The 25,999-nt window shown below is 38.8% G+C and overlaps 1 protein-coding gene across 1 annotated transcript in view; it reads left to right on the forward strand.

Moving 5' to 3' along the window:
• Positions 1-25,999, forward strand: part of ANKRD55 (ankyrin repeat domain 55) — a 47,062-nt gene that overhangs the window by 19,421 nt on the left and 1,642 nt on the right. Inside the window, exons 7-10 of the mRNA XM_041408004.1 lie at positions 11,474-11,658; positions 13,673-13,840; positions 15,670-16,334; positions 21,818-21,919. Coding sequence (XP_041263938.1) covers positions 11,474-11,658; positions 13,673-13,840; positions 15,670-16,334; positions 21,818-21,919 — 1,120 coding nt within the window. The remainder of the gene's footprint in view (positions 1-11,473; positions 11,659-13,672; positions 13,841-15,669; positions 16,335-21,817; positions 21,920-25,999) is intronic.

Below are 25,999 nucleotides of genomic sequence, written 5' to 3' on the forward strand. Positions count from 1 at the left end.
ATCCTAATCAGTATTAAATTGGACTTGTTATTTGCCTTAGAAGATTATAGGTATCTACTCTACTGCCTGTTGTGCATTTTCACCAGGCTTATTCCAGTTCTGGCTGCTTCCAGTGGGAAACATCTGAATCTCATGCAAACTCCTGCATGATAGCCAGTGGTCTGTATCATAGCTCTGGGAACAAACTGTCTGACAAACAGGAAGACAAAAGTGAATCCACTTTATAACCTTCAGAGTTCCCCTCCTTCTTTAAGCTTTCCCTGATTCTGTATTTTGTATGTTTCATTATTTAATTCCGCTGTTAACTCTCACCTCCACCCTTCTCTCAAATGTGCAGACAAAGTCTTGAGAAATAGGGAAATGGAAACTACACAAAACCCACTTGGCCCCAGGTGGAAGGAACTCACAAATGCCCTCTTTTCCTTTAAGCTGCTCCCGGAAATCAAGAGGAAGTGTGCAGAATGACACACACACACTCTCCTTTTCCCTTATTGTGACATTTCTGCCATGAAACCCTTTAAATTGCTTCTTCCATCCACATGCTTCTCCACATTCTAGGTCCACAAGTGGCAGTTGAAATACCAGAGCATGAAATAGATCTGTTCACATTTCTCTTACTCTAATAAGAACACTCTTGGCCAAGAAAACAACAACTTGCAGCCAGTGCTGCCCATTTAGGCCCAGGAGATTTGTATACTGTGGACAGGCACAACTTTCTCTGCTGTGACAGAGAAGAGAACAACAGCTCTGCTGAATGGGATCATCATTATGTGTAATAGCCTCCTCTGTGACTGCTGGAAAGAAGGTATTTTTCCTTTAAGGATTGTATAAATATCTTCAGAGAACAAGAGACTCACAGAGCTCAGGCAGTACAGCTGCAGGGGTTATTTTTGGCTGAATAGGGCCCTGTGTTTAATTTCTTTTTTTTTTTTTAATGCAGTGAGGGGAAGACCAGACACTGCACAGAAACTTGTTTCAGAAGTTGCAGGAAAGAGGCAGTTTGTTCACACTGGGCTGAAACACACAGGAGGACCATATGAAAATCATTGCCCACCATTCAAACCCAAATTCATGGGCATGAGGCATATTTCATATGAAATCATTGTTCTGTGCTGACTCTTTCAAAGACTGCATGTTTGTGACTTTGTCTTCCTTCAGGCATCATGGGATGATGAGTCCCATCCATGTAACCAGACAGACCTTGCCCACACCAAGGTCTGCTCTTTTGAGAAGCTCAGATCTCCTGCCATTCAAGTTCACATCTTAAGTGCAAGTGTATCAGTGTCCAAAACACAGATCATTACTGTTTGGTGTGAGAGTATCATGCCACATTTTTTTACGCATGCAGAATTTCTATGTGCTGGTACAGACAGGCCTATTAAAAGTGTCTCAGGAGGTATTTCTCTCCTTTCACTTCAGCCAGCATTAATTACTGTAGTGAAAAGGAAACACACCTTTGAAATACAAAACTGTTAATTGATACATGGACAAAGGGTAAAGCCATTCTAACAATTCTACATAACAGTGTTATTGAAATCCTGGTCAAATATAATATATACCATACAGCATGCACTCTGATGCTACACAGTTCTGTACTCTAACAGTATTAGTAGTACCTTGGAAACAGCCTGGGAAGATTTGGAATCTTGCTGCATTGCCTTGCCAGTTGTCATCATTTTTACCAGAATTTTCTTTGTCTCATTCTCAAAGTCTCTGACTCCCAAAGTCATGTGATTATGTGAAAATATCAGCTTTCTGCTAAAGGATAAACAAAAAAAACCAGATTTTTTTTTTAAGTGAAGAAATACAAAGGAATAAAAAGAATGTAACTAGAAAGAAGCTATTAAAAATAACAATCTGCCATGGAGAGATGTGCTTATGATTTTTTTATAGGCTGATTTGGAGTGTAAAGTTTTAAAAAATTATAAGCCAGTGTATTTTTCCACAGCAACAATGCAGTTGTTTCATTCCTCTGTTTCCAGAGAAGAGAGTGAAATACCTGTATATATAAAACCCACTGTAAAAGAAATGCATAAGTAAGTATTAATTTGTGTTTGGCTGACATTGCAGTTTCTCTGTAATTGTTTGGAAGGTGAAAGCACACTTAAATGCCAGGATCTCTAGGAAAGAATGTCTCTGTTGCTGCAGGACATCTCAAGGACACAGCTGGCTATCCAGCCAGAGAAGAGGAGGGGGCCAGTGGTGGCTCAGAATGTCTCCCAAGGGATCACTTCTCTCCTTCTCTCTGCCCAGCACCCCATTTTTTCATGTGGGCTACATACAGTGTAAGAGTTCATAGACACTTCCAAAGACAACTTAAAACCCAGTGAGTGTTTCTCTACTGCAGATATGTCAGTTGTTGGACTGACCAGAAAAGGTGCCTTTGCTGGGCATGGTTCACTGTCCAGTTGGTTTCAGGCAGATTTCTTTCCCTGCAAAGTTGTACTTAATTTCTCCTTGTTTCATGCAATTTTCTAAAGATGGCTTGAAAGGAAGAATAGTGATTTCCTTTTTTATGTCACTAAGCTTTAAAGACAATTTTGACTGTTAACAAACAAGTCGAAAAGATATTAAATTTTCATTTTTTTAAAATATACACTTTTAAAATCACTTTCTTTTGTAAATATTGTCATTCCAGCAATGGTACAACTCTTGCTTGGGGAGCCTGGAACATTAAATAGCAGCAGGGATCTACAGAGTGAGCTGTCAAGTTGCAAAACAAGATAGAAGAAAATTTGCAAATAATTTTGAGTAAGAAATAAACTTGCTTTAATGCCAGCAGAAGCTTTTTCCGTAAACTGCCCTAAATATTTGTGACACTGTCTGCAACAGTGAATTAAATGTGCTTAAGTCTTGGCTCTGGCACTGAGGCAAACTATCATGGGACAACCTGTGTCCCTACTGCTGTACTCTCTTATCCAAACAGGATGATCATACACAGACCACCTACTGGGAATGATCTGGCACCCATATTAGCTCCAGGAACTGGTAGGGAAAATACTAGTTTGACCCAGGCCTAAACCATGCCAGGGAGGATTTTAAGAATTATTTGGTACAGACAACTACATTCCAGTGCTGAAGGATGTTCCTGAGTGCTACTTCATTTTTTTGTGTAGCTGCAACTATTTCTTCATTTAATTTGTCACAGAATAAGCTGAGTTGGAAGAGACTCACAAGGATCATTGAGTCCAGCTCCTAGCCCTGCACAGTTCACCACAAGAGTCACATCATGTGCCTGAGAGCATTGTCCAAACTCTTCTTGAACTCTGTCTGGCTTCGTGCCGTGACCACTTCCCTGGGGAGCCTGTTCCAGTGCCCAAAAACCCACTGGGTGAAGAAACTTTTCCTGATATCCAACATAAACCTCCCAACACAGCTTCAGGCCATTTCCTTGGGTCATGTCACTGATCACCACAGAAAAGAGAGGCCAGTCTGCCCCTCCTCTTCCCCTCACAAGGAGGTTATAACTGCAGTGAGGTGTGTCCTCAGTCTCCTCCAGGCTGAACAGACAGGTGACCTCAGCTGCCCCTCATACGGCTTCCTAGAAGTCCATTCACCATCTTTGTTGCCTTCCTTTGGATGCTCTCTAATAGTTTAATAACTTGATTATACTGTGGCACCCAGAAGTGCCCCCAGCACTTGAGGTCAGGCCGCCCCAGCTCAGAGCAGAGCAGGACAATCCCCTCCCTTGCCCGGCTGGCCATGCTGTCCCTGATCCCCCCAGGACACGCTTGGCCCTCCTGGCTACCAGGGCACTGCTGGCTCATGTTCAACTTGCCATGGACCAGAAGCCCAGGGCCCTTTCCATGGCACTGCTGCCCAGCCTCTCATTCCCCAGTCTGTCTGTACATCCAGGGCTGCCCCATCCCAGGCTCATAATTCAGCACTTTCCTTTGTTGAACTCTGTATGGTTGATGATTGCCTCCTATCTCTCTAATTTTAATCAAGGTCTTTCTGCAGGGCATCCCTGCCCTGGAGGTTGTCAGCAGCTCCTCCCAGTTTTGTATCATCTGCAAACTTGCAGTATTGATAGAAAAACTCACCAGTACAGCCAGATGATCAGAAAAACTCTTACTGAAATAATAAACAGTTAAAAAGTAAGCCCTTCAAGTGTGAACATGCCATAGACAATTTAATTGTTCATGCCAATCAAATGTTTGAGGTAATCAATTGCAGAATTCCCACTGAGCTTAGCAGGAATTTGTCTTGGGCAAAGCCTTTAGGTAAGTACAGAATAATTGCCAGACCTCTTCCCAGCGCAGTCTATGTGTAACTGCACAGTGGATGCCAGAATATGAGTAATGTATGTGCAACACACTTCTTGCGTATCTATACTTGCCCTGATCTCCTGTGCCTGACAAAAGGCACTTGAAGACAAATGCTTCAATTTCTCTGATAGAATAAATCCTATTCTTCTGCAGATTTTAAAAATTACCTCTTTTCCAAAGCATGTAAACAGCTCATTTGGAGAAATCAGTCCTTACAACAATGCAATAGCGGGGGAAAGTTGCCAAGTGATTTTAGTCATAGTCATAGTCATTTACACAATAAATCATATGCACTTAGAATCCAAGGGAAAATAAATTCTCAAAGAGACTTGGCCAGTGTTTCATGCAGTGTTTTGTTTGAGCAAAGAGAGGGTTAGAGAAGCAGGGACATATGATAGCCAAAATCATGCTTCCATGACTGCCTTTGTAATTTGGTACCTTTTTCCAAAACACATTAAGGCTGCTAAAAGGAAAAATATTTTAAAAATATCATGTGCCCTAGCTGTACCAGAAGCAGCAATGCTCTGAGGACCACAGGACAAACTTTCCTGTACAACAACACATTCTCTTTCCCACAGTGCCACAAAGTCCAGCCAAGCTGGGTCGCTCTGACTCTGCAGAGATGCTCTCTCAGTGGGTATGTAAAGCTGCAGCACTTGAGTTAGGAGAAGACAAATGAGCTTCTCTCTGAGCTGACTGAGTCTCACCAATATATCTACAGTGGCGTCAGAGCAGTTGTTGTTAATTTGTATTGGTTTGCCGTCAGAAACACACCCTGTGAAGTGCCTGGGCTGCATTCAGAGAATCTCTGGCACAGTTTCCCTGGCAGGAGGCAAGATGAAGATGGTATTATGACTTGCTTCTTTCCTCATCACAAAGACCAGTTTTCCATGTCCTCTAAGGGTAGAGAAGCCACAGGATGCTCTGAATTTTTGCTCACTTCTCCACTGCCAAGTTCAGCCATCTAGCAGCCAGGAAATGACAGCAGTCAAGGTAGAGTGAAGGTGTTTCCCTTCCTTGGCTTTGTCTAGTCTTGGGTGCAGAAGGGGGTGGTGCTGGAAGTCCTTGATACATGGGGGAGAGCACCAATGTGTGCAAAACTCTTCAGCAAGCCAAACTGCCAATATAAGGACATTTCCCACTGCACTGTTTGCTGCAGACCAAAAGCAGCATTATACCTCTGGTTTTGAGTCTGGCATTCTCCATGCTTAAAACAGCAGACATTGCACCTACCACAAGATAGATTTCTGATACTGCCCTAATATCTGATTCCAGCCTGACTTATCCTCACAGCTGATGCAACATTTGTCTTGCTCTGAGTCTAGAATGAAGTTCTAAATCATACTAAAGTAATGGTGTGATGCACTGCTCCAGTGCTCTGCCTGTGAATATGAGGAAAATGGCACTTCAGTGAAATTAATCACATGAGGGAAAAGAATGTATTGGAAGAACAGCTGACTTTTGCCAGTATAACTGTAACTAAGTTTCTTCCTAAGTTTCTTCCAGAACAGCCTTGAGTTAAAAATCAAGTATTTTCAAGATCCAGTCAAGAGATCCATAATAATGGAAATTTTATTATATTTTAAAAAATGTGGAATGTCTTCTGCTTTTGGTAAATGGTGAATTTCAGAATGAAGAAAAAGGTTAAAAAGTTATTTGAAGGGAAAGATGTATTTACCAACACAATAGTTTCATCTGGGGTTATAAAATAAAAAGTCCACAGACAAGTTACTTGTTAAAATTTTGCTATGAGTTGCTCAAAAATAGCTCATGTTTCTTTATTTCAGTGCAGGAGAAAAAGATTTGTGTTTTGTTTGGCTGGTTTATTTTCTAATGGTCCTGCTGGTGTTACATTTGATTTCAGATTAAAGTATTCTATGCATGTCTATTTGTGAAGGATAAGAAGAAAGACAAAAGGGCTTGGATTCTCTAACATAAAATTCTAACAACACCCAGTGATACACATAGATGGTTTCCAGGAGGAAGCTGGAATTACTTATGTAAATGTAATTCATTTTACTTTTTTTATAAAAGTGAGTTACCTCCCAGAATAGTGCAGTGGTGGTAGTATTTGTTGCTGCAGAAAGGAATGAAATAATGCTTAAAATCTCAAGACACTCAGGGGTGGCTTTAGGTTCATAATTGAGAAATCAAAAAATGACAGAATGAAAAAGAGGAAAACACAGGCTGACCTAAAGTTCAATGCTAATGATAAGAAGCAACATCAAGAGCTTCTAGTGGGGACTTTCCACCTGGCAAAGATGGCTATAAATGTGGGAAGGCTTTAAGCTGCATGCTAATACAAACAGATAGAAAATATAGGAGAACTAATACAACCTAACCACATAATCTCCAGAGGCATTTACTTGGAAAAAAAGTATTTTATCTGGGTTTCATGAGACCAATTAAGTGGTCCACAGCTTGTTGCTCTACCCATCCCACCTCTCCATTACTGATAGAAAGCTTAGCAGACTCCTTTTGTATGACTCCTCTTTGCCACCCCATTATCTAGTTTACTAGGATACTTGGAAGAAGGGAAAAAAATAGCCATCTACACAGTGCAATATAAACAAAAAACAAACATCTCAGAGTTTGTGACTGAAGACCTGGCAGAATGAAATGCAATGATACGGTAAAATATTATGTAAGGGACAAGAAACTTTCTATATAAAATTATTTTTCTGCTTATCAGTTGAACATAGAAAGGGCTGAAGTATAAGAACCATTGCTGTAGTAACAATGAGGATAAATTGCATAGACATAGTTGAAAGAAGTGCCAAAACTAGAAAAGTGTCCCAGAGGTTCAGGATTCTCCTCAGGGTACTTGATTAGATGGATGCTTCCTGAGTAATTATTTTCTTATTTGGAAAGCACTGAGAGATGCAAGTCTCAGAAGTCTGACTTTCATTAACAAACATACAGAAACCATAGTTGTAATCAAGTGTCAGAGCTAAATATCTGTTAGTGATTTGGCTGTTGGCCACTGTCTGGAGATGATACAAATCTCAGACAAAAATTTGCATAAAGCACAGAGTTTTTTTTACAGGGGCTCATGGATCCAGGCTTTAGGACATTTCTTCTTCATAAATGTCCTGGTTTGGGATGAGTAAAGTCACTCTAGAACAATAAAGTATGTTTAATTGAGATAAGGGATCTAAGGAAGAAAATTTCACTGAGGAGAATCAATAATGGATGGAAGCAGATAAAAGTGTGAGATGGGACAAAAGTGTAACAAAACCTGGGGGAGGGGCAGGGATGGGGTGGGGAGAAGTCCTGCAAAACTATTTAGAAACACACAGCAAAAATGACTGATAATATCTGAGAACATTTGAATCTGTGCTGTAAAGAATTTGAATACAAAAAGGGAAGATTAAATTTAGTGATGCGTACAGTAAGGTTACAAAAACACATAATTTTCGTATGGTAAATTTACCAGAGAACATCCTGGTCTAACAATAGTACTGTGGTAAATTTACCACAGGAACACTATATTTTTGGTGACCACATCTCAAAGCTGTCAATCTCAGAATAAGGGCACTGTAAGCATTTTAGGAGAATTTTGAGTGCAATTTCAAAGAGACAAGGGGAATTTAAAGATAAGAAGGCATTCCTAAGAAGATAGAACTGGAAAGCCACTGAGCAGTCACCCAGAAATCTTGTACAGCAGAAGGTTCAAATATTAGGAAATATTCTTTGATTACTTAGAAAATTGAAGTAACAATTTGATTGAATTGAAATGAGGCAGAATTTTCATAGCCATCTTCAAAGCAATTACTGTTTCCTCAAATAAGAAGCTTCTGTACCTAATAAGGTATAGTATGTTTGAATGTCAATTAATAAGTTTAATCCCATGTAATAAAACACAAAAACTCTGAAAAAGTGACAAGATAAAGTTCATCACATGGCACAAAAGCCTTGCTAAGCATGTAGCAAATACAGTGGTCATTAAAAGGCTAATTATTTGTTTCTTTCTCATTTGAGCAGTACATACAAGTTTAATCACATTGAATAACATCAATAGCACAATTTTTATAAGCACAACCTGTTATAATAGACACAGAATTCTGTCCAAGATGTCCCACAGGGGAAGAAGAAGGAGTGATGCCATCAAAATCAATCAGAGACTTGTATCACACATCATATATTCTCTATCAGCCACATCTAAGACAGTTCAAATAATCTTTGGAGGCAAATCTCTCGTAGACTGTCCAACCAGGGATGTATCATAAGAATGTTTTTATTTGTTCCATAATGAGGTGTCGAAACACAGAAAACACATATAACCCACAGTAAAAATCGAATTACAGGGACACCAAGTACTTCATGGGTGAGGATGAAATTCAAAATTACTTTGAGAAATTGTAGGAATTAACTGAAGTTAATAAAATAACGCTGTGTACAGAATTGTGAAAAAATTAAAGGTTTTTTTGCAAAATCAAGAGTAATAGACTAACAGATTACAAAAGTGAGAAGCAGTTTAAGTTATGATGTTGATATAAATCAAACAAACATCATTCTGGGACATACTAACAGAAGTATAGTACATGTGGGCTACAGGACGTCATTTTCAATGTCAGGAGAGAAACCTCTGCTGGATAATTGTGTTTTTTGGAGTGCCATGGTTGAAAAAAAACTGTAGACAAACTGGAAACAGACCAAAAGCAAGCACCAAGTATAATAAGTGCATTGGAAAACATGACCTGCACAGGGAGGTTGAAATTATTTGTTTAGTCTAGAAGGCAGAAGATTGGTGGGAGACAGAACAGTCTGTAAAAGTATAAAATGTCAGTCAGAACAGTGGGAAATTTCTTATGTGAATGCTAAGAGTTGTGCAAGAACATGGAGGGACTGAAACTGCAGCTGCAGGGTGTGAAATTTGCACTTAGCAAGACAGTGTAAAACTGGAATAATAGTAGAGTCACTAGAGCATGAATACAGAAGTAGTAAGGTACTAATGAAAATTATATTTTCTATCAAAACTGACTTAGAGCAGGATGATAACAGATATTTATTGTGGTGGTACTATAAGTATGTAATAGACTTCTAGATTTCGTTAGCCCTGAATGTGACTAGAGATTTCACTGATGCCAATGATGAAAATGTATAACTGGTATTATTATACCAGTATGGAGGATATTGGTATCTGGCATAGGGACTGGACAATGAAAACAACAGTTATTCATAGGACCTCAGTATTCCTGAACATGAGGATCAACACTCCTCTTTTCATCAGATGTTCAGACAACTATAACTTAATAACAATTCCAACATTGTTAATCAGGATGTTACAAAATGCTGGCCATAGAAAATAAGCTTGGATTACATGATCAAGATTAGACTCTAAGTTAAACAAAAAGTACATGTAAAACAAAACTCCTGATTGCAGTGGGACATGTTTTGATAAATTAAGGAAATTCTCAGCTGGATTGAGTAGTTGTGAGATCAGAATGTTCCAGGGACCTGGAATGTATTCTCTCAATGGTGCAAAATATGGCAGGAAGCTGAATCCCAGGAGCAGAGATGGAAAGTGTACAGTAGAGTCTTGAGATAATGGATGTCTACCCATCTTTAAAAGATAAATTTAGAATAAATAGCTATCTTACAAAATAAGATACAAAAGTACAGAGAAGCAAAAGAAATTGTGTCTTAAAATCCAGAAAACAAGAGTATGATTAAGTGTTGAATAGAGGCTGGAAGGAAATTACTTTCAGGGATAAGACTTGATAATACTCTTGTTTAATATTTTCATAATAACTTGACACATAATACAGGAGCTTTCTGATAAAATCTGCCAATAATAAAAAACTGAAAGACAATAACACAAAGGAATGGGGATATCATACAGGGATATGGATCACCTTGAAATCTTGAGCAATAAAAATGGGACAAAATTGAATAGGATAAAATGTATAAGTCAGGCACTTTGGTGCTAGTAACAGAAGGTCCTCCTCAAAACTAGAAACTCTATGCTTGGGAAAAAACTAAGGAAGTACTGAGGTGTAAAGGGTCATTCCAAAATCACTAGGAGCTTCTAATGGGACACAGCTGTGAATGAGGCAAATGCTGTTCTATGACGTACCAAAAGAGGTATTTCTAACACAAATAAGGAAGAGCAGTGTCACTGTATAAGATCTGGCAAAAACATCTTTGCATGACTAGTACAATTTTAATCATTCCCCTTCAAGGAAACACAACTAAAACACAATAGGAAATGGGTTACTAGGTTAATGAGAGAAACAGAAAGCATATTTAAAAAAAAAATAAACTTAAAAGACCATGATGGGTTAGAGCAGCAGGAGAACAATTCAGAAGAGATGTGTTGATTGCCTATAAATACATCTGAAGAACAAGTACCAGTAAGAGGAAAGGAGTATTTAATCCAAATAATAATACTGGAACAGAAACAAAAGAATATAATCAGCCCTGAGTGTGAATAGAATTTAGAGATACAAATCATAAAAACAAAGTAGTTCTTGAACTGTGTTCCTTTGAGAGTAATGGGGGCAAAAGGAACCTAATTGCCTTTAATGGACAGAGTAAGCTTATGAGAGGAATGATGTAACATAGCTTCAAGTGATTGCAGGGATTGAATTTGATGGTACAGAAAGACCTCTGCAACCTTGTGTTTCTGTTGTTATAAAAAAGTAATGAATTCTTTTGCTCTGTTTCTACTAAGGTAGGATATAAAATGTTCCATTTCATTTGCAAGTTAGAGAACAATGTCAACTTTATATTAAGACACCAGACACTGGAGCAAACTACCTAAGAAAGTTTTCAAGAAGCACTTGAACAAATATTTGACATGGCTTTTCTAAGTGTACTGAGACAGACTTAGAGATATGGGTTGCTTTTCTGAGGTTCTTTTCAGCCCTACATTTCTGCTGGAAAATATAAGCTTGTGTTTCTGGACTCTGGCTTAGCAAAACAGCAAAAACCACAAGTAATTTCTATTAAGTAATTTACACTCTACCACTTCTGGAGATATTTGCAGTGGTTCATTATTTATTATTTATCTCGTGTTCGGAGTGTTTTAGAAAATTCATAAAGTAAGCACAATTCCCAGCTGGAAATGGAAGATTTTGGCTTTCATATCTGGAGATTCTGGTATACACACAGAAGAATACTATTACTGTATTTAGCAGAGAAGGTGCAGCCTGGTGTGAGCTCCATTGTAAAACACTTTCCTTCTCTGAACTTCCTTCCAGAGTGGCAACAGGATTCTGTGTTCCATCATTCTGGACCACTGGCAGGGACCATCAATAATAAATTATGATGATGAGGATGGCAAAACATGCATGCACATTGCTGCTGCTGCAGGCTACAGTGATATCATCAGTGAGCTGGCTAAAGTCCCGAAGTGCAACCTGCAGGCCCTTGATGTGGATGACAGGTAACCATGGAAACTCTGAAGTTGCTGCTCCCCTTCTGATAACCTGAGACCAGCTCTGTCTACTATGTAATCATGTTTCCTGTTTCACAGGCCGTGGCCTAGTAGTGCTGTGCTTGCTCAGAAACATTGCAAACCAGTCCAGTTCGCATATATTGTACTTAGTATGATAACTGACTAGAAAGAATGATATTTAGCTTTCTGTTTGTGCTAGAAAAAGAGAATATTTGTGTAAGGACTTTGCCACGACTCACCTAAGTTTCTTTCAATCAAAAGTGAACATTCTTTTTAAAACAATACAACAGGATCCTTGAAACTTGAAGCCAGGATCTTGCTGTTATTTTTGTTTAAGAAATGGCAGTATTCTCTTGTTGTATTTAAGGTGAAAATACCATGCTCCTGTAGGACCAGAAGACCCTCACCTTCCATTCTGAAAAGACCTGTGATTTCTTCTGTGATTAAGTCTCTATTTCATGTACAGAAAAGTCATCTTTCCTCTTTTTCACCCCACACCTACCTTCCTTGGAACTTTGCCCATAAATTTATTTAATGCAAAGAGAACCAGCTGGCTGTTCACATTGATTATTCTGCTCAGTGCAGCAAAAGCCAAGGTTTTCTTGGCTTAGGCCTTTAGGTACTTAAAATAATATCATTCTTCATGGAAAAGTGCAATAAAATGGAACAGAAATAAAATGAACAGGGTTCTGGAGCAGTTTCTAAACATCATTAAAATGTAGTTGAGCAGGCTGTGTTTCTGTGGAAAGAAGGGCAAAGGAAGGAGATTGCCTACACTTCAAAGTTCATTAAGACATGGCCACCTATTCCACATGCTCAGATATTTCCACAGAATATATTATACTTGGAGAGGGAAAAGGTAAGCTTTTGTCTATAAACACATCTATAAGATTTTCATTCTATTGTGTTTCTGATTACACCCAATCTGAAATCACTGGGACTGAAAAGGAATAGAATGAAAAAATGTCAATTTTTTTTTATTATTTTTTTTATTCTTAAGTACTTCTTTTGCGGTGCTGTCTGTGCTTTCAGGTTTTTCACAAGAGCAATTTGGAAACTGGACAAAAGTTTCTAAACACCATTAAAATGTAGTTGAGCAGGCTGTGTTTCTGTGGAAAGAAGGGCAAAGGAAGGAGATTGCCTACACTTCAAAGTTCATTAAGACATGGCCACCTATTCCACATGCTCAGATATTTCCACAGAATATATTATACTTGGAGAGGGAAAAGGTAAGCTTTTCCCTCTCCAAGAGGGAAAGATTTTCATTCTATTGTGTTTCTGATTACACCCAGTCTGAAATCACTGGGACTGAAAAGGAATAGAATGAAAAAATGTCAATTTTTTATTATTATTTTTTTTATTCTTAAGTACTTCTTTTGCGGTGCTGTCTGTGCTTTCAGGTTTTTCACAACAGCAATTTGGAAACTGGACAAAAGTTTCTAAACACAAGACGCAAATTTTATGCCAAGAACAAAATCAGTTTGATTCTCCTGCAGAGATTCAAAACAGTTATATGTGCTCTGGTCTGTGACTATCACAGAACTCAGAAACTGGCAAAGTGGCAGTCTGGTAGATGTGTTCAGTCCTCGTAATTCATCTGGGAGAGGCTTCTCTTATTACCTTCATGGAGAGTCCTCTGCCACCCATGGCTAATTGTGGTTGGTGTAAAGATGAGAAGAGTTTGTCCCTATGCAGTGGACACTGTGAAGGTTTTTTCCAAATTCTACTCTGAAAACTTCAGTCACTTTTCCTGCTCTACAATTCCATCTGTGGAAGAGATGCTATTATATTGTGTGTAGGCATTCTGCAGCCCCATATCTTCTTTATCTGCAGCTAAATAAATGCAGTTACAACAGTGTGGAATAAGTTGGCTGGAGAATTTCTTAAAATGTGTATTACTAATCTGGACAAATAGCATCTCCTGTGCACACCACACTATGTCATTAATAGCTTTGATTGTAAATCTATTAATCTATTTTAATGATACCCCCCTTTCCTGTAGGACTCCTTTGCACTGGGCTGCAGCAGCAGGGAAAGCTGACTGTGTGCAGGCACTGCTGGAACTGGGGATAGACAGCAGCCCTCGAGACATCAATGAAAACACTCCTCTGACATACGCAATATACTGTGGGCACACGGCATGCATTAAGCTGCTGACTCAGGAGAGCAGGTAAAAGTAAAGTTCATGTCTTGTTCACATGTTGCTGCTGACTAGAAAACAAATTTATTGGTTTTTGAATGCTCCTGAAGAGTTTGGACCCTCAGTGGTGTGTCCTTGATCCACAGGCAATACTCATTTCATTTTCCACCAATGTTGCAACATTACAATCAGTTCTCTTTACAAAGACTCTTCACTGAGGTTGAATACTACTCTACCAAGCAGCAGAGGGCTATGAAGAAGATGTGTGTATAATTCTTGCTCAGTCACCTTCATGTGGAAAACTTGTATAACAGAATAATTTCAACCCTCAGATATATGTAACTTCCACTTATTTGAGATCTCTGTGCACTGTTCCTCATATAATCAGACAGACACATAGACTGAGCACAAAAGCAGCTTTGATGGAAAATAAAATAAATCTCAAGTTGTCATCCTCAGAGTAAGGGTTTGGTAGGATTATCCTAGCCTTCTTTAGTTCTCTACCTTGATACATTTTTTTATTCTGAGTTCTTGTCTGTTAAAAAGTGTAACAAAAGACTTACTGGTTACAACCTTCCTTTCTTTGTGTTCTTCCTTTTTCAGCAGCTGTTATCTAATTAGTTTCCGTTCTTCTACTTCAAGTATGCACTTACATTTATCTCCCCATTTCTTTGTGCTTTCCTCTCATTTCCAGTCAGAAGTTAGTATTGTGTGTGACACAGCTAATATTACCTCTGCCCTTTCTCCTGCACTCTGTCTACTAGAGAAGGTCAGAGATTAGCCAAAATTTCATCTCCGAACCTCTACAGCAATACTGATACCATTTTCATTTTTTTCTTTTTGTCTTTTACATGTTCTCTGTGTTCTTTGGTCATATCTTTGTAGCTCTGTAGCCTATTGTACTAGTGGCTAGTTTTCCCAGTAATTTTCCGTGGCCTTCTCCTAGGCAGAAAGACAAAACAAATTCCAGAGCTCCAAATCCCAGGAGGGACAAGGCCCCATGCTGTCTTGGTTCTTCCTGGCTACCAAGGTTGAGAACTCTTTCAGATACATTCTCATGGACAAAGTACACCTAGTACCAAGGGAGGGACTACAGAGAAGGGGCTTGAGCTGCGGGGGAATTCCATCACCACCTGTCTTCCTAATTGGTGCTTTTTATCAATTACACTAATTTCCTAAAGCCTATAAAAATGTACTCTCCCTTGTGGCGGTGGGCTTTTGTCTTTCCATAACTGCCCCTGAAGGCCTTCAATAAAGATCCACTTTTATATCACCTCCCTTACTAAAATAATCTTGAGTTTCATTTCTAGTTTGGAAAAGGCAACAACACCAGTGTAGGTGTTGGTCAATTATCTTGACCAATCTGAAACTGTGCTGGACCTCTTCAGCAGAAGCTGGAAGGGAAAGGGCAAATGGGAAAGAGGAAAAAAGGCAAGGGGAAAGGGACAGTAGGAATAGTGAACTAGTGCTTTTTTTTTACAGTGTTTGCAATAACCAGAAATACCTTTTTCCAAGTATGACACAATACAAATACCTGATTTAAAAGATCACAGCACATTCTTCTCATTATCATTAGATCTTCACATCTGGTAGATACTAAAGCCACAAAAATGTGGGTTTTTCCCAGACAGCTATGCTAAGTTGCATTAAGATGATTGTAAGGCAATTCACCTATAAGAAAGAGTGAATTAACACAGTAGCATTTTCAGTCTATTAATTACAAATTTGGAATCCTAATTATCTTGAACCCCCTATGCAAAGGTATCTGGACAGAATATTGCTTCATTAATGGAGTAACACAGTTGGTATTTTCTCATTGTTTGGTAATATTGACATTACATTTTGTTTTGTATTTCCAGTAGATCTGAGTTAGTTCATCAGTTTCACTCCCAGAACAACAGACTTACAAAGAAAGAAGGACGATTCAGTATGCTGAACCAGATCTTCCCTTGCAAAAAGAAGAAAGATGATCAGAAAACCAGCCAGAAGGAGAGAAGCAGGGATCAATATCCTGGAGAAGAGACCTCAGAAGTAGATGATATCATCGCCCGTTTTGATTGCATTATGAATAAAAATTGCAAAGACGTTCCAGATGAGTGTAAGACCACCCCTGACTTTAAAAGAAAGAGCACAGACACTAAGTACCTCACAGCAGAAAAGAAGAAATCAGTATGTCAGGGACTTCCACCCATCACCACCCAGAGCTTCCCCCCAATTACTGCAGGCAATTCCTTCCTAACTGCTTCCCAGAGCAAAATGTCAAGGTTCTCCTCCAGCTCCAGCACCCACCATTTTCCACACAAATCTCAAAAGAGTAGGAGTGAGCACAACTTGCTGGACAACACAGACAGCTGCCAGGCTTTGCTGGATGATCCCTGGAACACAGATTCTAACCAAAGGCTCTCTTTCAAAGTCTGTACTAGGACTTCTTCAGACAAACTGATGAATGGCTTGAACTCTGATAGATCTCACCATGTGCTTTTGTGCCCTCCCTGCCTTCCCTCACTTCCCAGTTCTCCATCAGGTAATTTTTTTCTTCTCTATATCCTAAATCCTATATCTACTGATGTGGCTGAGTCAGAAAAAAAGTAAGGACCAATAACATTTCTATTTTTTAATTTTTTTTCAGTTTCTCCTTTTCTCCTATGGCCATCACAGATAGCATGTAGGTGGGACATGAGTTGAAAGCTGAAGAGAAATAGGAGAAATTGGAGATTTAAGTAGGTCTGATGAACAAGCAAAAATGCAGGTATCTAGGAAGTATATAAGGCTCCTGAGCAATAAGTGCGTCCAGGTAATATGTATGTGCTTGGTGAATTGCACATTGTCACCCACTGCCACACCTGCTGCCTTGTGTCCACATCTAGTCCTGCATGTAGATGTGGCAAGGAATGGTTTTGCCCTCAAATCTTTAACTGTGCTGAGAGCTGCTTCTGGATCCAGCCAGGTCCAGTGCCATGCTGGACAGCTTTATGCCATGCCACTTTACCTGTTGAGTTATATTCTGACTGCAGGCTGCAGAGGCACCCCTTCCCACCCTGAATACCACCCTGAGTGCCAGCTCTTTGGTCTGATGTGCTGTTCTTATGGTTTCTCCAAAGCTGAATTCAGGTTGCTAAATTTACAGAGATGGGACAAACGCTTTTATGCTGTGGTCTGGAAATTGCAACAGTAATGAAGCAGAGCATTAGAAATCTAAGGTGAACTTGATACTAGAGTTTGGCTGGATTTGGGATCTGGTATTTTGTTTGACTCATATCCATGTTTAAATGAATCTGCCTGGCTGGCCTGTATTATGGAGTTTACTTTAACATATCAGTGTCTCCAAATTCATCTCCTTTGGGGTTAGTCCCATGCCAAAATTAAACACATCTAGCATACCTTCCAACCACTGCAATATCTAACTGAAAATGGAGCAAGCAAAAGCAAACCCCAAACTTTCCAGTATATCATTAAAAGGAGTAAAAATTTTACAGTAGGTTAATCTACACTTATCCCAAGAGACATGAGCCATTACCCTTCAGTGGAAAGAGGAGTGAACAGAAACCCTAAGAAGACCCCTCAGTTAGCTGCATGATAGTGCAAACTCTTCTGAATTCTAAGTGAAGAGAACTACAAAAAAGCAAATCTTTGCACACATCTGACAACTAGAGCAGAGACAGCCATTTCAGAACGATGGGCCATTATACATAAATTGTGAAAATAAAGGCTGGAAATAGCTTTTTGTTGTAAAAAGGAACTACATTAAAAGTGCCACTTCCTGAATGCCAGGCCACATTCCTGAAAACTTAATTAAACTTCTCCAGAGGTGTCACTGCTTTCTTACTATGCACTCTTCAGCTGCTCATTCAACCATACGAGCCCCAGACTCCACATGCCCAGCAATTGCTTCTGCACGACTCTTTCTACACTAAATTCTTAAAGGTTCAGCTCACATGTGGAACACAAGAATACCTGCAGGGCTACTTTACAACCCCACTGTATTAGGGCACAGTGAGGCTAAGATATTTGAGATCATTGAACTTGACAGCAGTAGCAGGAATAAGCTCAAGCTGGATAAACCAAACTGGAGGACAGCTATTTCTGGGAAAATTTCTTGATGGAATTTGCTAGACTATTAATACATTTGATATGGAAGTAACTACCATGTTATTTAATACGTGATTTTAGATTTTTCTTAATATTGTAGTATACTACATTGCTAAGAAAATGGCTAAATGGCTAATGTCTGCTCTGGACAGAAGGATAGGTGTTTTTCCTAGAAAAAAATGTTTCTGTGGAAATCCTATGACAAAAATCTAGTTGTTATAATGGGAGCCATCTTTGCATGCCGAAAGGGAAGGTAAGTAATCTTATTTCTGACAGTCTGTTATCTCCCTCAGAAAATAAAAAAGCCTGATTCGTATTTAAGTCCAGTTTTCTTTGTACCAACTCCATTTTAACATTTATCATTTTCCAAGAATGAAACTATTCCTATAGCTGGCAAAAAGGACCTTCCTCTGAAACGTGAATTAAAATCCTCTAAGGAGGAAGAGAGTGTCTGACAGGAATGCATTGCACAACACAGATATTGTCTCACATTTCTTCTTGATAAAAAGATCTACTTATCCCTCTTCATGCCTATGTGTGTGGTTTAAATCTGTCTGCCCCTGTAATTAAAGCCACCTGACTTTCTGTGAATTAGAACTGCATTTACTGTATGAGCTCTAGGCCTTCCAGGTCTCCAGTGTGCTGTGCCTGCAGGACTTACAGGGATCAGAAGCAAAGTCTGGTTCCAGCTCAGCCAGCAAGGCTGTGCAGGCAGCCTTCTCTCTGAGGAAAAATATCTTTTGTTGGTTTTTCTTGGGTTTTGGCTGGTTTTTGGGATTTTTTGGAGTTTGGTGGGTTTTTTTTGTTTTTTGGGTTTTTGGTTTTTTGGTTTTTTTGGTTTTTTTTTTGGTTTTGGTTTTGGTTTGGTTTGGGGGTGTTTGGATTTTTTTTTTTTTGGTTGGTTTGTTTTTTGGTTTTTTGTGGGATATTTTGTTATTTGTTTGTTTGGGGTTTTTTAATTGATTTTTCTTTCTTTCTGCAGGAGACTTAGCTGAGGGGGGAAAAAACAACATCCTGTTTTTGAAGACACTGAAATGTTAATACTTCGTTTCTCAATTCATGACTGGGGGGGACTACATGTAATTTCCTAATCACCGAGTATCTAGGCCAGGATTATGGGTATCAGTAATCTAAGAAAACTCAATTTTAAAATATTTTCTCTGTTGACACAGAGTGTTGATTGTCTTGCATGACCATGTCTATTGTCAAAGTCAAAGCTAATTTTTGTGCTCACTTGCTGCAAAGGCAGCTGGCACATATATGTGTCAAAGCCTTTGGAGGTTTTTGTTCTATTATCTGTGCTCCTGGGAATGAAAGATGAGTCAATTTACTAGCTGGGCATTAACACTCACACAGAGGGGAGAGGTTGCTGTGTGTAGCAGTGAGAATTACCTTACTACTGTGCCATTGGTTTCTCCCAGAATTACTGCTCTCCACTGAGTAGAGCAAAGACAGTTTATACTAAAAACTGTTAAAATTCCATGAGAGTTTGCCACCCACAGTACTGAGCTAGCATCAAAAATCTGAAGCATTTACTTATGAGCTTTGCAATCATCTCTTTTTGCAAAATGTACTTCCATCTACATTCTACAGGGAAAAATAGTAGAAGTAGAGAATTCCAAGCGATATGGAAAACAGGAAGCCTGTCTCAAGTAATAAGATAGCTCTGAGACTCCTATCACCCACTTGTCTTTTGGGTTACTAAATTTCCAAATGTAAAATTATACTTTATTACAGGTTTTATTACACTACCTTCTGTTTGCTTGAATAGGTAATGTGAAAAATAGGCTATTATTAAGTTGATGAAGGTATAAGCAGTATGGTATAGTTCAACAGGAAACATTTTTTAGCTAGGAAAGCAGAGCAAAGCTGATCAGTGTGGCTGTCACTTTCTCAAATTTAAGAACCAATTTATTCTGAGACATTCATGATAACATTAACAACTTTTACACAAAATACACTACTATGTGGTCCACCTTCCTAAATGCAAGGAAAAATTTAAAAAAAATACAACCTCTAAAAAGACCCAAATGCAGTTCTGCATTTTATAAGAATGAAATTGGTTTCTTTCAATTTATTCAAAAATAACTGCAAACATAAATGTGCTCTTGAGGAGCAAAGATGATGTCTCAGAGAGAGAAAAACTATTTTTCCAGATGTTGTGAAACAGATAAAAAGGAAAAGTAGAGAAAACTTCCACTTGATGCCAAAACTTCTAACAAGGATTCTTTCCCAAGCATTCAAATCATCCTTGCAAACATGATTATGTTCTGTACCATTGTTTTGCTGGCAGATATCCCATTTATGAAATGAACATATCTCTTGATAGCAATAACAACCTCCTATCATCAAAGCCATAATGGTACATTCACAATAAGCCATTAGTGCTCAGCATAAGCATCACAGAAACCAATATAACTTGAATTGCTCTAATGAGAGCAACAAACAATTCTCTGCTATATTGAAATTGATATATTTAGTCTTTTGTGCAAAGCGGATGCAAGGTCTGTAGAAGAAATTTACCAACTAGACACTAGAGATGTGAAAGAGTAAAACACATGAAAGCCAACCTGAAGTCTGTTTCTGTTAAGCAGAGCTCACCCATACAAGATCCTTCATGCTTTAGCTCAAACACATCAGCTTAACCACAGGACCCAGCAGACTGACCCAATGTCTCTCAACTGCTGTGGCTTTTAGACCAGAGCCTTGCTGCATGCTGAGCTGAAGGCCGCACTGTAACATGGTGGTTTGCCTGACACCACAGTAACTCCTTTCACACAGAATATGTTTAGTCATCAACATAGTTACAGGAGCCGTGACAGCCTCTTCTGTGCACCTTTGGAAAACTTCTAGAAAACTATTTTTCTACAGCTTTATCTTGCACAGCCCAGCAACACATAGGTATTTTCAAGTACCAGCTGCAAAGCCACAAATGCAATTAATGTAATTCCATCTCTTCTTCTTGCTTAGGATGTCCTGCTACATCCACCCTGTGTCTCCCCTTGTCTCTGTGTGCTGACAGAGTATATGCCTGCTCTTCAATGAGCTATGTTGCAAAGCCATGCTCATTGAGCAGCAGCTCATCTCGTTACACAGCTCATCACAGATTTGGTGATAACAAGAAAAATTATTTGAGGGACTCAATCATCACAGAATAAGATCAGCTCAGGAAAAAGATCTGGTAAAAATGTTGACTTGGTGCTTGAGTTTCTGCTTTTTCCTGTATTAGACATGTCCTTTATGTGATGAAATGCATTACATCATCTAACATATGGTCTTTTTTAAAAGTATTAGACCTAAGTTAACTTTAATCTTAACCATGACATGCCAGAATTAACTAATTAACCTTTCCTTTTCCAGTATTTACTCTTGGTGAAAATGATACTGCCATAAACATAGTGTAATAAGGATCAGTATAGCCTTGGTTGTGATGTGCTTTCATCTGCAACAAAACCCTCTCAAAGCTCATCTTTACTGCTTATAGCTTTCAATGTCCTTTTCCAACCAGCAGTTGAACTCTGTTTTTATTTTGATACTTAAAAAGGCTGAGACACTATCAGGACATTTTGCAAACTAAAGCTTCAATTTTGAAATCAAGTCATCTATTTGAATAATTTTACAGATTTAGAGTCCAAAGATTCTTACAGAGACCGAGCTAATAAACTATGCCCATTTTAAGACCTAAAACAATATTATACAAGAGGAAACTATAAAGGTTGTACTAAATCAATCAGTCCTTTTTATGACTGTAAAGTGAACTAGGCAACAGCTTCTTTTTTTTCAGTCAGTGGTTTCTTGTTATTACATATTTCTGAGAAATACTAAGTAAGTTTTCTTTTCTTTTCTAGAAGCCAGAAATGCACAGTGCATCACACTAGTTACAATTATTTCCATAATAATTTTCTTTTTCTTTCACAGGTAGAAGTTTTCGACAGATGTCCATAGACCAACACAAAATGAAAAATGTTATTCCTGTACAGAGCAGCCTAGCTCCAATACCCAACCATAGTGCTCACAAAAGTAAGTACAGACAAGTGTCAGTTACTGTATCACATTGTGTACCTCCATCACTAGCCTCTGACGGCTTGGGAGAGGTTTCATGTTTGTTTTTCACAGCATCACAGAATGGCTGAGGAAGGAAGACACCTTTGGAGACTGTCTGTCCATCCTCATGTCCACAGAGAAGTCACCTACAGCACATAACTAGGATCACATCGGTTTTGTTTTAAATATCTCTGAGAATGGAGATTGAGACTACACACTTTCTCTGGGCCATCTCTTCCAGTGTTTGACTACCCTCAGTGGAAGTTTCTTAGTACTTATTTGTGGCCATTGATTCTTTTCCCTCCAGAGGACTCCACTGAGAAGAGTCTGTCTCCTTCTCCATTACTCCCCACAATCAAACATTTATACATATTGACAAGATCCTTTGAGCTGCCTTCTCTTCTTGAGGCTGAACAGTCCCAGCACTGTCTCCCCTTTAAGGCTGACACTCCAACCCTTTAGTCATCTCCATTGTCCTCCATTGGATTTGTTTCAGTATGTCCCCCTCCCTCTGTGTACTGGGAGCCTCAGAACTGGACTCAGAACTCCGGATGTGTCTCACCCAAGCTGAGTAGAGGGGAAGAATCACCTGTCACAGTCTGCTGGAATGCTCTTCCTGGTGCAGCCCGGGACAGTGTTTGCTGTATTTCTGCATGAGCACATTGCTGGCTTGCACTCAGCTTGGGAAGCAGTGGTCCCAAAGAGCAGGAGAGCTTCACCCCACTCCCAGAGTCCCAGCAGAGTGTCAAGACCATGATTGTTCCAGGCTGAATCAAACCAGCAGCTGGAGTTTTCTTCATACACAGACATCAGCCCTACTCCAGCAGTGTCCTAACCTCACATTCTTGTGCTCCACAAAGCACAAATCTCCCTTGTATACTGGATGAGGATTTACAGTTTGCTGACTGTCGTCCTGCAGATCAGCCAGGTCCAAAATCATTAAGGCCTACATTTAAGATTCCCTGCCACTTAGAATCTGAATATCAGAAGCAATTCTGCAGTGACAATTCTGCAATATTGCTAGAAATGAGGCAGAGGCAGCCTTACAGGGACCATCAGATTGGGTGGGGATATACAGAATCCTGCGCTGCTGCTATTTTCTACATGAAACAGGAAGAAGAAAAGGTGTTTGAATTACTGAGGTGGTATTCTCTATCTGCTCAGATGCTCAGAAGGAAGAAAATAATTTAATTGCTTTTGATTGCTTTTAAAACCCTAGGTCCAAGCTTTCTGGTTTTTAAGCTTTCTACTCCTGTTCTCTGTGTCTTCTAGTTAAATCATAGTTGCAAGCAAAATCCTTTAAAAAATCTTTCATAATAATTTTTGTTCTTGCATTAATTCGTAGAAGTGGTCAATAATTTAGTTATAGTCTCATGCCAAAAAAACTGTTTTACAAATATAATTTGTAAAATGATTTACAAATATCAAGATACAATTGTCACAATTAAGAATCACGGTTTTATTAACTAACACAGCACATTTATCCAGGTGCCATTACTGCATGAACATTAGTTCAAGCCAGTAACAGAAAAGTAAAATTATTTGCAAAATAGACTGTATTTCTTGTTAACACAAATGACATATTTGCTCCTGAAGCTTTCTAAATAACTGTTTCAAAGTCTCACCTCAGTATGAGAGATTTCACTCATCCTCCATCCAGCCCTAAAAGTATTGCCCTTTTGGACATAGCCTTTATCCAATTAAAGTGCTCCAGTAACAAAGACTGAGTATAAATACTTGTGTTTTCTCGAGTATTTTTAATACACAAGATGTATTTTAAAAATACAATAAGAAAAAAAAAAAAAAAAAAAAAAAAGACCACAAAAAACACTACCAAGAAGCAGGAACAATAAAATAAGCAAAAACTAGAATGAGAACTGAAACTGCTCAGAGATAGAGAAAGAAGAAGTATCTCCCCCAAAAAAGGAAGGGCAATGAAAAAAGAAGGAAGAAATTATTAAATCTCTCAGTAAAAACACTTTTAAATACACATTAGAAAGAGGAAAATAGGAATGAAACATTAGCCTGGGAAGAGTACTTGAGTGATTTTAAACAATAAATTCTCACCCTTCAGATATTCCCAGGGCCAGAGATCCCTCCCATGAGTTCTTGAGTAGCCTCAACACAGACTGCATCTCCTATTCTGCATGCTGCAGCTTCATCCTCCACACACTCTTTCTATCTCATCACGCAACACTTCCAACAACCCCTGGAAAACAGGGGTCACACACTCCTCACAAAATGCCAGAATAATTTTTCACACAAATATGGGACTTCTAGAGAACTCTCTGCCGCTCTCACTTCTTCATGTAGTTAAGGTCTGATGTTTCTGGAAACATCAGAGGAGACAACATGTGTCTGATGCACAAAAAGGTGACATAATTAATTGCTGGGAAAAAAAACACAATAACAACAAATTTAGAAAACAAACTTAAAATCTGTTTCTACAGGTCATTTAACAATATTTTCTGGAGATCTATGGTTGTTTTTTGCTGTTATTCATGATTATTTGACATGTCTTCTTTCCCAAGTTAACAGCAAAGCATTCCACATAGCACTCACATCACTGCAGAGGGCCACTGTGGTCTGCTGCTTGCAAAGGAGAGTCCATTCTTTTGCTGGACTCCATAATCCTTGGGCAATGCCTTTCTGACAGCCTTATTTTTGCCTCTGCAGTTTGTAGTAGCAGCCACTCCAGAGTCTCTACTGAGTGGAAAAGGCTTCCTGAACCAGTAGCTCCTGCTGTTCAGGTCTTTGGTGACCGACTCTGCCCTCTGTGTGTGAATCAATAATGGTGCTTTTGCTGTATGTAGCTCCTGGGGCCTTAAGGGCTCTGCCTCCCACAAATCCCAGCTCTGGGTGCAGGCTCATGTGTTTCAATACATGTACTAACACTAGTCATTATATGCATTGTTTCAGAGCCATCCATGTACCAGGCCTGAAATCCTAAACTGAATATTCTAAACTGAGCACAGTATGTGGGACAGTGTGGAAAGCACTGATGTTTGGATTCTTTGAATGAGCATGAGATTGTGATGGCTGCTCTGTCATGGGCGCGAAGTTAAGCTACAGTGGTTTTGGCATACTTAAGTATGCCATCATTTAAAGCTTTTAATGATGTACATAAAGTACATAAAGCTTTATGGATATTTTTCACACAGATGTGGACTTCGAATATATTAACATATGACTGTGTTCCAGAGAGAGGCACAAGTGAGCCTCTTAACACTTGCTGAATGCACACCAAAATTTCAGTGAACTCAAAGCATTCTACCATGTGCTAGAAAACAAATGGGCTATTTATTGTCTATAGCCCTCCCAGATTCACCAAATTCAGCACCAACTAAAGCAAAGTATTAATGGTTTGGGGTTTTTTTCATGGAAAGGAGAAGTGATTTACTGGATTTCTGAACATGAATGAATCTTAAATACGACCCTTGAATTACAGTACACTGCCAGAGGCCAGGCAGTTGTAGTAAACACTGTCTGCTCTGGTAATCACAACTTAAATAGTAATTGAAATTAGCTTAAAAAGAAAATAATCTACCAAGTTTCTAAATCCTCTCTATAAAGATCCTGCTTTGCCCTAAATCCATACCTGGTAAGCTTTCAAAAAGTACTGCTCCTGAAAAATAATCAATTATTAAATCAGTATAAGGTGTATGCTACAAGGAATTATGACAAGAGCTTTAGCCTCTTTTGCACCATTTGTATAGTTAAATGATCGATAGATAGATGTAGAGATAGATAATATAGATATAAATATAGATAGATATAGATATTAGATATAGATAGATATAGATAGATATAGATATAGTTAGATATAGATATAGATGTAGATATAGATATAGATATAGATATAGATATAGATATAGATATAGATATAGACAAATATAGGCAGTGAGGGCCCACTGCAGACACTAGAGAAGTAGAGAGGTAACGTTTGTTTTCAACGGAGCAAATTAAATTAAGCACAAAATTTCCAGCTAGAACACTTCAGAGGAAAGTGTTAATAGCCTCTCAGATAATTCATCACAAATATGCAGATGGAAGAAA

This window comes from Onychostruthus taczanowskii, unplaced genomic scaffold (assembly GCF_017590055.1).
Source record: "Onychostruthus taczanowskii isolate IOZ18803 unplaced genomic scaffold, ASM1759005v1 scaffold285, whole genome shotgun sequence".
In the NCBI taxonomy this organism is placed as follows: Eukaryota; Metazoa; Chordata; class Aves; order Passeriformes; family Passeridae; genus Onychostruthus; species Onychostruthus taczanowskii.